The 14,435-nt window shown below is 42.7% G+C and overlaps 1 protein-coding gene across 6 annotated transcripts in view; it reads left to right on the forward strand.

Moving 5' to 3' along the window:
* Positions 1-1,373: 1,373 nt before the first annotated feature.
* Positions 1,374-14,435, forward strand: part of CREBL2 (cAMP responsive element binding protein like 2) — a 130,132-nt gene continuing 117,070 nt past the window's right edge. For all 6 annotated transcript variants that reach the window (XR_015772518.1, XM_088055499.1, XM_088055498.1 and 3 more), the window contains exons 1-3: positions 1,374-1,515; positions 11,505-11,702; positions 12,782-12,929. Coding sequence is in view for 5 of the 6 variants with exons in the window: in XM_088055499.1 (XP_087911625.1) it covers positions 1,501-1,515; positions 11,505-11,702; positions 12,782-12,929 (361 nt within the window). In the remaining variant the exon portion in view is untranslated. The remainder of the gene's footprint in view (positions 1,516-11,504; positions 11,703-12,781; positions 12,930-14,435) is intronic.

Below are 14,435 nucleotides of genomic sequence, written 5' to 3' on the forward strand. Positions count from 1 at the left end.
TTTCTGGATCAGCACCAGGGCTCTGTCTAATCTCCCCCTCCACTCGTGTTGCAACAGAGAGTTGCCTAAGTGAGCTATGTTGGCTCTTTGCCACTTCACCGGGGAAACCCCCATCTGGCTTTTAAAGCCAGCTTTATGGCCCCAGGATAGTGCCATAGGCAGTATGAGATGCCCCACCACCTTCTGGAAGAATTTGAAGGCAAAGATGGGGGTGGAATCACGGGAGGCAAGCTCATAGCAAGCTATTATTTCCACTTTATTAGCTGATGCCTCTTGTTTAACACACCAATCATCCCTGACTTTTTATTACTATTATTTCAAGGGGGAGTTGCCAGAACTGATTCATTGTTTTTGAACAAGCAAATAGGAAGCAGTGCAAACTGCCTTGTCTTTGTCAACTGAGTATAAGTTTATAGAGGGAAAAAAAGCTGCAGAAAGTGCTTTGTCTCTGCCATCTAGCAAGCATATCCCTCCAAGAGGAAGAAGGTCTGTGATTCAGGGGGAAAATCCCATGACAAAGCCTTCAGCCCTAACAATTGCATGTAAAAGAGATTAAGTCATGGGAAACTCCTGCGAACAGAGTTGCATGAATAAAAAGAAACATGCAGCAACATGAAACACGCCAAGCTTCAGATTTCACCGCCAGCTTGAAACGTGGGCAATGCTTAAGAGAATTGTGTTTCAGGGTACCTGTGTCTTTTAAGGCACAGACACAGGACGACGGCCTGGCTTTGCAGCAAGCACTGAACATTAGATCTCTGCCATGTGTCCACACGGAAGAGGGAGAGAACAGGGTATTCTCTAAGGATTATAGGGACTGCTTCTCCAGACTTGGGCGAGCTCAGTAGTGCCCAGGTGACCTGGAAAACTCGTCTCTGTCTTGAGGAACACTTAGGGAAAAGCAGGGCAAAAAACAGCAGAAGACTTAAATTTGTTGTTTTATTGGTTTGGGTTTTTTGGTCATCTAGCTCGAGACAGCCCGTGCATAGGGTCGGAGCCGGCAGCCCTGGCCCCACCAGCCCCTGCTCATCTTTCCGGAGCCATTGGAGTTGCAGCAGAGCAGCCGTGGAATGGCGCAAGCGATAGAGAAAACACAAACAAACAAACACACACCAACAAAACAACAAATTCAGTTGTTGCGGCGAGGCGGGGAAACGCTCGCAGCCTCCTGGGAAATGTAGTTCGCCCGGCCGGGGAGGCAAGGACCAATCGCCGCGCCGCTCCTCGGATGCGCCTGCTGGGAGTTGTAGTTTTTCTCGTCCCCATCGGGATGACTGCCAATGGCGACGGGGCCGAACAAGACTATACTTCCCAGCGAGCACCGCTCTGCCAGCGCTACGGCGTCCCTCAGTGTAAACAAATATGGCGGCGGGTGATGGCGGCGGCCGCCGGCGGCCGTGAGGCTCTGTAAACGCCAGTAAACGCCTGTGTCCGCCGGGGCGGCTCCGCCTACTCCTCGTGCAGGGGCTGCGGCGAGGCGGATCGGGGCTGGTGGTACACATGGATGACAGCAAGGTAAGGGGCTACGGGGCCCACCCGGGAGCTGGAGCCCAAGGCAGCTGGTGAGGCTCTTGGTGAAGGGAGCCTTCTGAAATCTGCTCTTGAAGGGCTCTGCTTGCTGCAGCCACCAGGAAGAAAGGGTTGCCCCCTTAGTTCTTGCTTGCAGCGCTTCGGTGCTGCTTCTGGCGTTTCCTTAAAGCTCCAGGCATGGGCCAAAGGCTGGATACCACCAGTGGTGTGGTACAGTGGCTCCTGCTCCCAATAGCACCCTGAATTTGTTAGATAAATAGCAACTGTGCACAAATGACAAGGTATGAGGGCAGCAGCGTGGGTTGCAGCCTTGTACTGTGTGCTGAAGCTTGGATCTTTCCAGCACTGAAAGAATCTCATGAAAGCAGCACAGTGGCATCCCTGAAGGTGCAGAGCTGCCACCCGAGCAGAGCTGAACCTGAGAAGACGTACAAGGAACGTGTCTTTCTCCTGCTTCTACCGGGGTGCCCCTAAAGCAGGGCCTGCAGGGACAGCTGCCGTGTCTGCTCAGTGCAGCATTTTGCAGCTCAGACTTCTCAGCTGAGTTTGGTTGGAGTGAGCTCCCTGGAGTGCTGGTTATGTGTTAGCCTGGGGGTCGTGCTGGAGACACTACTGGAATTTTATTAGAACAAAATTACACAGCCTGTGATAATCTGACTTAATTCAAAGTGGAAGAAAAATACTTGACACAATTTCTTATGGAATAAAAAAAGTTTAGAACCAATCAGTAATTATTTTGCAGTCCACAGAATGTATTGTGAGACTATGAAAGGTTTATGGTGATCTACTATTTTAACAGGTATACTGTTTTATTTTATTAAGGCCTTTTCTGAAAGCTGTGGAGGAGTTTGGGGGAAATCTGCACCACTGATATTTCACAACTTGGAACTGCATGAAATTTTGTGTAATTGGGGCAATAGTTTACAACATCCAGAGTTCTGGAGGCATATATAGTTCATGTGCATTATCTGATTTTTATTTCTTTTTGTGTTCTTCTCTGTCAGACTTAGGCTATTTGTACTACCCAACTTTCAGATTTTAATTTAAAAATAATTTTTGGTTTACCATTGTGTCATGTGGAGTCCTGTTAGTCTGACTTTTTTTTCTTTTTTACCTGAAACATTTTTGACACATTGAATTGGTTTGAAAAGACAGGTGTCTGCTAAGGAAGGCAAAAACCTCCCTTGAAATGGAAAAATGTAACACCCACCCCTCCCCCATATTATTATAATCTTGAAATCAAGGAGGTCTCAGGCAAAGATATGGAAATAGGAATAACAGTTCTTTACTAGGGAAATTAAAATAAAAATGCAGTAGCACAAGAGAAAAAAAAAACAAAAACAAAAACCACTGATAGTCCAAATATAACCTGACACCCTGTTGGTCAGGGTGTTGGCAGCAGTCTCGTTAAATGGTGGCTGCAGTTGTCCTGGAGTGACAGATGTGGTTCTGTTGAAGCAATGATCCCGTAGAAGGTTGTTGGTTTCCTCTGAAGGTCCAGTGATGTAGATGGGTCTGATCTTTCCTCTGGGAATCCAATGGAGAAAGGCTGCTGTGGTGTTCCGTCTCCAGTTATATCCAGGTAGGAATGCTTGGCTCCTCCCCCTGGGTGGAGCATCTCACAACAGGATGATGTAATTTTATCAGTCATGCAGTGAGACTCAGTGGCCCATTAACAGAAGATATTTCCCTGCAGGGAGGATGGGTCAAGGAAGACATAAAGAAAACTGCCCCACCTGGTTTTAACAGATCGTAATAGAATACATACTTTTGGTTACATCTTGCATTGCAACCCAAGACACACATTGACTAAATAAATCTATTTACCTAGTCAGTAAGTCAAATCTTTGGTCTTTTTATGTTGAGTTGAATAGGAAAAAACAACAGAGTGGAATATTCACTCTTCTTACTATCTTCACTCCCAAGTACAGTTTTTATAGTTCATGAGGCCACAGGTTACCCTGTTTGGTGACTCTGTTCAAGAGATGCGATTTCCCTTGGGAGGGCTCTTCCCATTGCCTGTTGCTGTGTCAGGATGAGGCAAGCACTATTTCTACCTATATTATACATATATTTATGGCCATTGTGGTTAAAACTGGAGCCATCATGTCTTTGAAATCTCCTAAAAATTCCACCAAGTCATGCTTTCCACCTTGCTGAGGGGGTTGGCCTGTGAAAGGACTTTCCCTGCAAAAAATCAATCATCTAAATTGTTTTTGCAGTGTAGTGACCGATCTATAACTGCCTGCAACCAAGTTTAGTGTTTACCTTCATCTATGTGACACAAAGAATTTAGAATTTTGCTTGCAGGCTGCAGTTTTCCCTAATTCATAGTGCACTTTAATTTAGCCTTACCTGGTTTAAGAGAGCATTAGAAGAATGGTTCTTGTTAACACATTCCTCAAAATTGGAAGGAAATAACGAGAAATAAAGGGAGAGGCAGAATATCTTAACATCAGATCTAGAAAAAATTCACATTTCATTTCAGAAGGGTGTTCTTAAATTCACACACAGACACACAAAAAAAACCCAAAACAAAAACCCACAAAAAAACCCAAACAAACAAACAAACAAAAACACCAAAAAACCCAAACAAAAAAACCCCCAAACCAAAACATGACCTTTTCTTTTATAGAACTGCTTTTAATCTAGGGGTTGTTCAAGTACTGGACTCACTTCTTGCTGTGGTTTGAGCTATTGAGTGTGGCAGGGAAAGAGTTTAGTGATTTAGCTGTTCATTTGCAATTAATTCCTGTTAAAACAACACTTGTGCATCTCTGAGGTATCTGGAGAGAGGAAAAAGGAGAAGGTCTGTTATAGTGGTTTCAGCCTTTATAGGTGAAATTTCTTGGTTAGTTTACAAGACTGCATATTATATATTTGTTATATGCATTGGGAAGCAGAGAATAGGGGCTAGGGTAAGAAGCTGATAACTCTCGTTAGTAAACATCAAAATACAGTTTTATACAGCTAACTGCAATCTTTTGTATTAATTACAGAGGTTTTTATAGGGGACACCACAAGTGTTGATGTCTTGTTCACACAGCTTTCCTTTTCAAGGCAACTACTTAGAGTAGGGCTGAGCAAAGGGCTTAGAGCAAACGGTTCTCAGCAGAGGGCTGCACTCATGGAGCTGGGCTACTTTCCATGCACCCTGTCTGTAAGACATCATATACTTAGTCTTGTATGGTCCTGAGTCATAATTGTGGGGATGCAGGTGTCCCTTGGAGGGAGTGTGGGAGCAAGCCAGGTGTGAACACTTGTGTTTCAAATATAGAGCTTGAGGGGTCTTTGGCCATGAGCTGTCTTGTAGCCTGTGACCCTTGCTGGTGGAGCTGACTGGGGTCAGGGAGAGAGAGATCTCCCAGGCAGTCTTGGAGTCAGCTCTGGGTAAATGCCCAGAATGCTACAGCAGGGACAGAGCTACTGTGGAGATTACCTCAGTTATTAAGGAGATGGGCTGCTATGTTGTCATGGTTTTAAAGCATTTGCTAAAAAATCACTAGAAAAACTTACTAATTTATTGCTGTGAGATATGGATTAGAAGAAGAGCAAAACAGGATTAAAACTTAAAAGTAATAAAGAAAATTTATTAACAAAACTACAAGAGTAAGAAATCAGAATAAAACTTCCAGAAACTCTTTTCTCCACTACCCAACCATTCTCCTTGTTCACATGACAACACAGAGTCAAAAAAAAATGGTGGTTAATATTGAGAGACCACCAGCTATTCACGACCCTTCACAGAAGTAAAAGTGAACGCCGTTTATTTCTATCTTTAGCACACCTTTTGTAGGGTTCTACAGGGTCCGTGGGCTAAGCAAGTTACTATTGGCTAATACAGGTTTACATTTTTTTCTCCTGTACAGAAGGATATTGTTTTGCTTTACTCTCTCTTCTGCAAGAAAGTTTCAAGGACTTTAGCCTTTAATATCACGACTTATTCCAAAGGCTGGTTTGTGCAGACAGGCCTTTACTAATATATAAAATATTCCCTACAGGTTAAAACAGTCTCAACTTTGCTATAGTCTTTTCATCAGTCTTTGTAGAGAAAAATAAGTTCTCTTCTACCAGTCTATGGAGTTTTTCACAAGAAAACCATTTTCTCGTGGTTTTCTATTTTTCTGATGCCAGCTGCCCAGAAAACTCTGTCATCAGTCCTTTCTTCCCATTTCACACCACTCTGAGCTGTGTTCCTGGGTCATGAGTCAAGATGGGGTGTCATTTTAAGGATGAGTTATTCAAAGGCAAAAGCTCTCTTCATCTGTGAGCCTCTCTGGAAACAGAAGTTTTCTTTTTGCTTCTTAAGGGCCACAAATTTTCAACAACTATCACTTCTCCTTTTTCTGTTCCAGCATCTTATAAGATTACAACTACTTCACCATTTGCTTAAATCCACACTTTGAAATACTCCATTCCTCCCAAAATACTCTATCATGAATTAAAGGAGTTTTTTCAGAACATTATTGTCCATCTCCATAGCTTTAACAAAAGAATATTTCAGCTTGTTAAAGCATCTCCTTATTTCTCTCCCTATCTTAAGCTTAATTCCATTCTGCATTGTCTTTGATAGTTTATGTTGTCTCTTTACCTGTGGATCACTCTCTCTTGCCTTCTTCCTGGAAAAAAGATTAAATCTGCAAGTCTCATTTGGGTAGTAAAAGGATTAAAATCTTGCTCAAGCCGCAGGTGTTCACAGTGCCAGGTTTCAGCTCAGCTGCGCTCAGAGCCGGGGACCCCCCTGCGAAGAACTTCAGCCACTCCGGAAGCTTCCAGGGAAGCTGTAGCAGAGCCCAGCCCTGGCCTGGGCCCGGGAGAAATCCCGCAGGCTCCATCTCCTGCCCGGGAGCCAGGGCAGGCCCAGCCTGGCCCCCGCCTAGCCCCTGCCCAGGCCACATGGCCTGGGAGGGGATGGGAGCCAGCTAGAACTCTCTTATCTTTCACTGCCAGCAAACAAAGAGACAAAGAAATTCCCGGGCTTAGGTCTTAAGGTGGTGTTCACAGATTGATCTCACTTTTCAATGGTCAAAACTACTGTCAATTCTCAGAAATGGCCAATTATTGGCCAGGAGAAAAACTCCCATCAGCCTCTAGCAGCTTTAACTTCCTTAGGTGTTTGTTTCTTAAATGTCAATCTATCACTTATGTTTTCATCCTTCAGAGCTTTTTCAGAGTATGGAGGTTCTCAATGTGCTGAAAAAGTCTTCCACCCAGGATCATGTCCAAACATAAAGCATTCTCATTACTGCTTGCTTGGAAATATAAAACCTTAACAGCTTTGGTTCTAGTTTGATATGAGCAATTTCAAATCATTAAATGTTTTAAGAAGCTCCTGCTCAGCATTGCTCTGATGATGCATCTGCTCATATTTGCAAGGACAGAGCGAAGAGGAGATTAGAGCCTCTAAACCAGCTAGAAAAGTTTTATTTCATTGTTACAGTGGGCTGGGAGGATAACCATCCCTAAGCCCAAGTTCTAACAGAGACAGGTTTAGAAAAGCATTAGTGTGAACTGAGAGAATGCGTAGGGCACAGTGGTGGGCATAATTCTTGTGTGAGGCTGTAAGTCCTTCCTTGGGGAAGAGCAGGGTTGTCACCTGCGGAGTGGCAAGGTGGCATGTGCGTGACTGATGCTCTGAACTTTAGCGCTTACCCATCTGGGTGCCTGCATAACACTTCATGAAAACTTGATATTTAGTCCTAGCTCATGCTTTTTTAAAACAGATGTTGCAGCAAAGACAGTATTCTTTTTGCATTTGTACTGAATATGACATTCTTAGGACATGAAGCACTTTGTACGGTAAGAGTTTTAGGATTAATTTCTGTTGATACATTGGCTTAAGACTTAGATCATGTTTGATCACTAAATAGTATCTTACATTTTTGGATCATTATTGGATGCTTTTTGTCTGCCAGTGAAAGTAAAATAATTGTGTTTGGCATATATATGTCATGAAATGGAGGAATAACAAGCATGCTCTCTAGCTGGGTTTTGTACTGCTACTGTGAGTAGTATGCTTTGAATTAAAAGATCAGAAAACTTCATCTTTATTAGGAGACTTGTGACTGGCTTCATTTGCTTTCTGATTTTGTAAAAATATTTGCAAGTGGGAATAGATTATTCCCCTTTCTACTGTAACACAGCACTTAGGTTTTATTTCTTACTAATCATTTTTATAGTTCTGTATAAATTCTGTAGATTTATGTAGTTCCATGTTCCATGAAGTTCTTCATACCTATACATTCAGCTGCCAGTGGAATGAAGAGTCAGCTTAAAATGGATTTCAAGTACCGGTTGATGGAGCTGCTTGTTTATTGGTAAATGGACTCAGAGCTTTTGGGAGATGCTGTCTTGGTCAGTGTGATCTGCATTGCTGGTCAGTGGTGCTGACCAGTGTCTGAGATAGTGTTGCTTTAATCTGCTAAATTGATTCAAACTTGTATATGTCATGAGGCCAACTTTATCCAAGTCTTCTGTCTGAGGGGCTCAGCTCCTCAGGGCTGTGAGGGCTAGTAGCTATATGTGTGCATCTCCTTCCTGAGGAGGGCCTCTCTGCTGTGCATTCTGGCAAGGATTTTGGAGAGAGCTGCTGTGTGCTTCTAATAAAGAAATCCAGAAGTCTGAGGAATTTTCTATATCAGGTCAAGTAACTGCAGCTATTTCCAATTTCAGGTCAAATAACTTCGTGGCTGAACACTGATGGGAAGCAAGAATGAGGTTATGATCTAAGTAGAGCATTAAAAGGAAATTGTGGAATCACAGAATAGGCTGAGTTGGAAGTGAGCCATCAGGATCATTGAGTCCAATTCTGGCCCTGTGTAGGACAGCTCAAGAGTCACACCATGTGCTTGAGAAAAGAGTTCTTTTATTTTCTGAAGTCTGAGAGAACTGAAATGGAAACTTGGTCACATCTCAAACTAATACATGCCTTTATTAATGTTTCTGTGAAAAGATATATGATTCATGTTGTTCTGAGTCTTGATTGCATATGACTCCCTGAAAAAAGCCCAAATCTTCACTGCTGAATGCTAATAGATCACATCCCTTTATAAACTCCAGAGGAATACAAAGCAACAAAACATGTTGGTTTGGTCTGTTGCCATGTTCAACATCAGCTATCATTTCTGCTTTGTCTTCTTTCTGTCACATCAGCATGGCAACTGAGCAGGCAAACAGGACTGCAAACCAGGGAGATACTGAAATGCTGGATTCGGGCAAAGGATTTCTCTGGTCTTCTTTTCCCCAGCTGGGTTGCTTAAGGTTTCAGCAGGTACTTCTAAATTTTGGTGAGGAAAAAACTGACGAAGATGCAGGATTTGATTAAATTGCTTACTGTTGCTGCCTTTGCAGGGTGATGTGTAATTGTGTGGTGAACTCCAGGAGCCATGAAAACAGTATGAGTCTTTGGGGATGGTATGAAGGCAGATTATTAGGGTGTTAGTGCTTAGAGTCAAAAGGGAAGGAAGTTTTTCATTATCTCTGTAGTGTTGGTGGTTAGAGCATTGGCAAGTGACCATGCTTGAATGGTTGAAAAGGTACAAGCCTTTTTCCTGCCCTAAGGGAGCTTGTCTGCAGGGCTGCTGCAGTGGTAAAAGATCTTGGAGGGAGAGCAGTTGCAACACCTGTCTGTAGAAAGTTCTCTGGAGTGAACAAAGGGAAAGCAATAATGGTGGATCCAGGATGCATTTGCCATGTGCTAAGCAGTCTTTAACTTGCTGATTGTGAGAAATGGTGTGGTGGGAACCATTCACCCACCTGAGGCTTTGGGGAGAGGGCATGGCTGTCAATGCTCCTGTTCAGGATTAGGACTCAAGGTACCTTTTTGCTCACAGAAAAGAGAACGAGTGTAGCAAGTTCACACTGCAGGTGTGCTGGGGCCCCAGCCTTGAGTGCAAGCTCACTCTAGTTCTAGAGGGTCAGAACCCAGCATGGCCAAGGTTTTTTAAGAGAGCTGCAGTGTATGTCTCTACAAGACCTTATCTGGCTCTTGAATTCAAACATTTGCTTTGAACTACCTTGCATTAGCACAGAAAAGCCTTAGGTGCTAAATATCTTTGAGAACTGAAGTACTTTGGCTGTAGTGTGTATAATGTAATATTCATCAATCTTTCAAGTGCAAGTAATAATAGATAGCAAATTGTGAGTACCTACAGCTCCACCTGGGAAGATTCTGTGTAATTTTACCTTCTGCTGAGCTGGGAATATGGATCACACTGTCCATAGCCAGGAATGTGTTTTCATGAGAGGACAGACCTCATCATGCCTGCAAGAGAACGGTCACTTTCCCTTCTTTAGAGCTCCTGCCCCATCTGGCCACATCTGGTTAGTTTTATCTTTGAACTCCATTAGATTCTGAACTAGAAAATCTTAATGGGAGCACCTTGGTGAAATAAAGAATTATTTAAACTGTATTCAGCAATTCAAGTGGGAAAGAGCTTAATTTGTTTTCCTTTGCTCTTCTGAATGTATTGTGTTTCTTTCATTATCATAGATGTCCATTAAGTACTTTCTGTTCTTTCATTTGCTTATGGTAGGCAGCTACTTCTGAGTAAATCAGGAGGGACAAAAACAGAGAGGGTAGGATTATGTTGGCATGTGATTGTTGACTCACTTTCCAAAGAAAGAATAGGCTCAATTGTATAATCCTTTTTTTTCCCCCTCTTCATTCTGGCACATCAGTTCACTATGTTACTGTTTTTATTGCAGCTTGCTAAGTTTGCAGAACAAGTGACTTCTTTGAATGTTAAAAATTACTAATTTTGTAGCTTTTCACAGTAAAAGTGCCTTTTTTTAAATGATGAACTATGATATTTTGAACACTGCCTATTAGAAAAAGTCTGTCTGTATCTGGGATGGTGAAATGCTAAGGCAGCAGTGAAATTATTGTATACAGGTGTGTGTGTTAGGTGTATTTCTCCACACTCAGTCAAACAGTGTGGTCAGAATGCAAATAAAGAGAAATCCTCACTTCAGAGGGGAGCTGGGATGTGTGGCTGATGTAATGCTTACCAGATGATACTGTTCAATGACCAGTGAACTGAGCTTCAGACCATATTTAAGACTTTCTTGTGCCATGCCTCCATGTTAAGAGTAAAATATTTGACTAATATTTGTCTGGGGAAACACAGAGTAAACACAGAGGAAGCAGGTTTGAGGGTATTTTTGTTTCTGTTTTTTTATTTTTATTTTTTTATATTTTTATTTTTATTTGTAGCAGGAGAAGCTCTCAGACCTGTAAAAAAGGAGCCACAAAGAGGGGAAAGTGACCGCAAAACCTACATTCCACAGGGAAAGAAACTAGGTAGTTACATTTCTGCAAGGGGATCTGCATTAGGAACAGGGATAGTTTGGCACTGAAAGGTTGTGTGAGGTGACTCATCAGGCTGTGGAGTAATGTTTTGAAGGTGAACATGGCCAGAGTGGTGATGTACTACTGGACCAGAAGCAACAGCGATAGGACTCAGTGTGACTGAGTTCCCTGTTTAGTAAAACTCTTCAAGGTTACTGTGAAAGAAATCTAGCCCAAGGAGGCTCAGGTGTCTAGTGAATAATTCTGAATTTAGAGTAGGCTGAAACTGTTGACTGCAGCAAAATTAAGTTTTGCATTATATTGATAGAAACAAATATATTTTTTTCTAAATTGAAGTATTAATCTCTATAATATAATATTTCCAGACCTGCTAGAGCAGGGGCTGTTGGTGATGTGAAAGCAATTTCACTAAAAGCTGATTATGCTTCCTCAATATCCAGATACCTTTGTAGATACCTGAAGTAGTGTGTTCAGTTCTGGGCTCCCCAGTAGGAGAGAAAAATAGAGCTGCTGGAGAAAGTCCTGAAAACTTCACAGCTCTGTGTTCTTATTTCCTCTGTTGCTTCAGAATGTATATGCAAGATTTTATACTTGAGACTCCTAGTAGTTACAGTCACATGGTTCCTTTGCAGAACAGGATCTTTTTTGTGCCCTTCCTTTCCAGGTGGTTGGAGGCAAGGTAAAGAAACCAGGCAAACGAGGTCGTAAACCAGCCAAGATAGACTTGAAGGCAAAACTTGAAAGAAGTCGTCAGAGTGCAAGAGAGTGCAGAGCCAGGAAGAAGCTGAGGTACCAGTACTTGGAAGAACTGGTTTCAAGCAGAGAGCGAGCCATCTGTGCTCTCAGAGAAGAGCTTGAAATGGTAAGGAATTATCATTTAACCTAACCCTCAGTATTATCTGGGACCTGTTCTCATGAACACTTGTTCTCAGGAGCACAGTGACTGACAGTGGCATTTGGCTAGCCAGGAGGTATCAAAACATCAGATGCATCCAGCTGTTTGCCTGCTTTGTTGTATAGAATACGAATTCATGTCACAAGTTATCTGCTGGTTCTGGGCTGGAAGCAAGTGAAGAAAGTGCCACTACATTTGAGTCTGTTGTCTTTGACATGTTTGGTTTTGAAAAACCTTTGGCTGAGGTAGATTCTGGGAGGAGGTATTGAAATATCAAAGGGCAAACATATATCCACAGGGTGTCACTGCTTCCCTGTTGGGGAGGTGGTTTCTTGCAGCATGCTCTCTGTGGAGGTGGTTTTAAGATGTGTAAGATGGGGGTCTTGGCCAAATAAACAGCATTAACCAAAGAGAATGTTTCATCTGGAAATACAGACACGGCGGTGTCATCAATGTCACCAGTGCTGAGGACACTGCCTTGACTTGGCTTTAGGTTTGTTTGAATGGGCAGGGCTAATCACTACAAGTCAGCAGGTTTAGGATCAGGTGAAAAGCCAGCCAACTGTCCACAAGTTTTTGATGTGCTTCAGGATTTGGCAATGAAGGATTTAAGATGAGGGAAATAGGAATGAGGCACATGTGCTTCCACAGTGCCTTGCGCAATGGGAAAGGACCTCTTAATAGTCCATCAGCCCCAGAGTCATGTGAAATATTTGTTTTTAATAGGCCATGAACTGGAACGGTATTCTGTCATGCCAGCAGTGAGAAATTGCACAGAGTGTTCCATGTTGTTTAATAATTACAGTATTCTGTCTAGTGCTGCCTCTGAGTAGCAGTTTATTGACTGAAAGAGGCTCTGCTGAGGCCAGGTATGTGGCCATGGCCACGTGCTCACCTCATTAGGGTTCTGCAGTTTTGTAAGAGGCTTCAGCTCAGTACATTCAGACCTTAAATGAATATACCAGAAGGTAAAGATTACAGCCCCGTTTTGTCTGCTAATGTGATCCTGGCAGTTTGCTAAGGCCTGATGTGTTTGCATATTTCAGTACAAGCAGTGGTGCATGGCCATGGACCAAGGGAAAATCCCCTCGGAAATAAAAGCCCTGCTAACTGGAGAGGAGCAAGGCAAAGCGCAGCAGAACTCAACCAAACTTGCCAAGGCTGCGAAGACAGAAGCAAACAGCAGCAATCCCTGTACGTATCCAGCCTGTGATTAATTCCTGTTTTGTTACATCTTTTGTGGTGTAGGAGGATGGCTGTGGTGTAGGAAGAAACATAAGGATGTGCTTTTGGGCACAAATAGTTGATTGAAGCAAAGAACTTAGTGGGTGGTACAAAGACTCTGTGTAATGTTTACATGGACAACACAGAACTTCCACTATAGAGGAAGCTGGACAGTTATTTTTAAAGAAGACTCTGTGTTTCACCAAAGCCTGTGGAGACCTGTGAATTTCTTAATTTCTTACAGCATTTTCTGTTTTTTAATGCAAGCTAAATGGAGCACATAAAACATAATTGAACTTTAAAAACTTTAGCAGAAAAACCATTGTTCTAGCTGCAAGCACTCCAAGAAAGAAATGCTGGACATGGGATTTCCTATAGAGTCTTCTTTCTGACTCCTTTGTGCCTGTGCAGGGAATGAAATAGGTTTCTTCTGGGAATTGGAAATTGAAAATATCATATGATATAAAGTCATATTCCTGATATGTATATGCAAAGGGAGAGAGTTAAGGTGTAGCATGGGCAATTCTATATCTTACTTCTAATTTTGTAATACTTTGTGCTACAGGCTAAATTACCTTCACTGAAAAATTTTTAAAAATAGGAGTTTCTAGCTTTATGTTTTTAAGAATCAACATGAAAACCACTTTTTCAACCATAACAATCTTCCCCACTTGGTGCATCATTCTCAGGAGGCCAATGCAGAACCTTCCGCGCTGCAGCAGAGGTGGCTTGAGAGGTGGCAGGAGGAAGAATGCTGTTCTGAAGAGTGGATGCATCCTCAGGTGCAGGGCAAAGGATCCCAGTCTGTTCTCTTCCCTTTGCTCCTCCCCACATGAAATTCTTTCATTATGGTGTTCCTAAGTCTTCATGGGGTGGGGCTTTCAGGACAGCAGTGTTGGTGTATGTGGAGTATATGTGTATATCTTCCTTTTGCTACACTGCCCTCCCCATATACAGCTGTGGCAGGACTGGGGTGTTCCCAGCACAAAAGTGGAGCTGCTTTTATATCAGCCCAGAATTAAGCTGGCTTTGTGTTTGGTGGATATGCGTTTGTTAACTGTTGTGGAAGACTCTGAGATTCTGTAAAAGAAAAGCTAGAGAAGGATCTTGTAACAGCTTTGCTAAAGTCAAACCCAGTACTGTAGGTTGAGGAGAGGGAGCTGGATCAAAAGCTTTCAGTAGGAAGATTTATAGCAGTGTCATTTGTAACATAAATGTAGGTGTTGCTCTCAGCATCCATTTGTAATATAGCATGTCTTTTGTGTGACTGGGATTCTTAAAGAGGTACTAGATACATTTCCCTCTTCTGCCCATACTTCTTCCACTGGGTGCATTTTCCACCCGCTGTGCTCCTGGGAAGACAGTCAAGATATGTCCCTGTAGCCTGCTTTCAGAAGGGGAACAGTAGCCATTCCCTCTCACCCACTGGATCCTGATACCTTTCCATAGCTACCTGTGTTTTGGGTCCTAGTACCT

This window comes from Pseudopodoces humilis, chromosome 5, assembly GCF_049639895.1.
Source record: "Pseudopodoces humilis isolate 2021_Gansu_Grassland_sample_001 chromosome 5, ASM4963989v1, whole genome shotgun sequence".
Taxonomy (NCBI): domain Eukaryota; kingdom Metazoa; phylum Chordata; class Aves; order Passeriformes; family Paridae; genus Pseudopodoces; species Pseudopodoces humilis.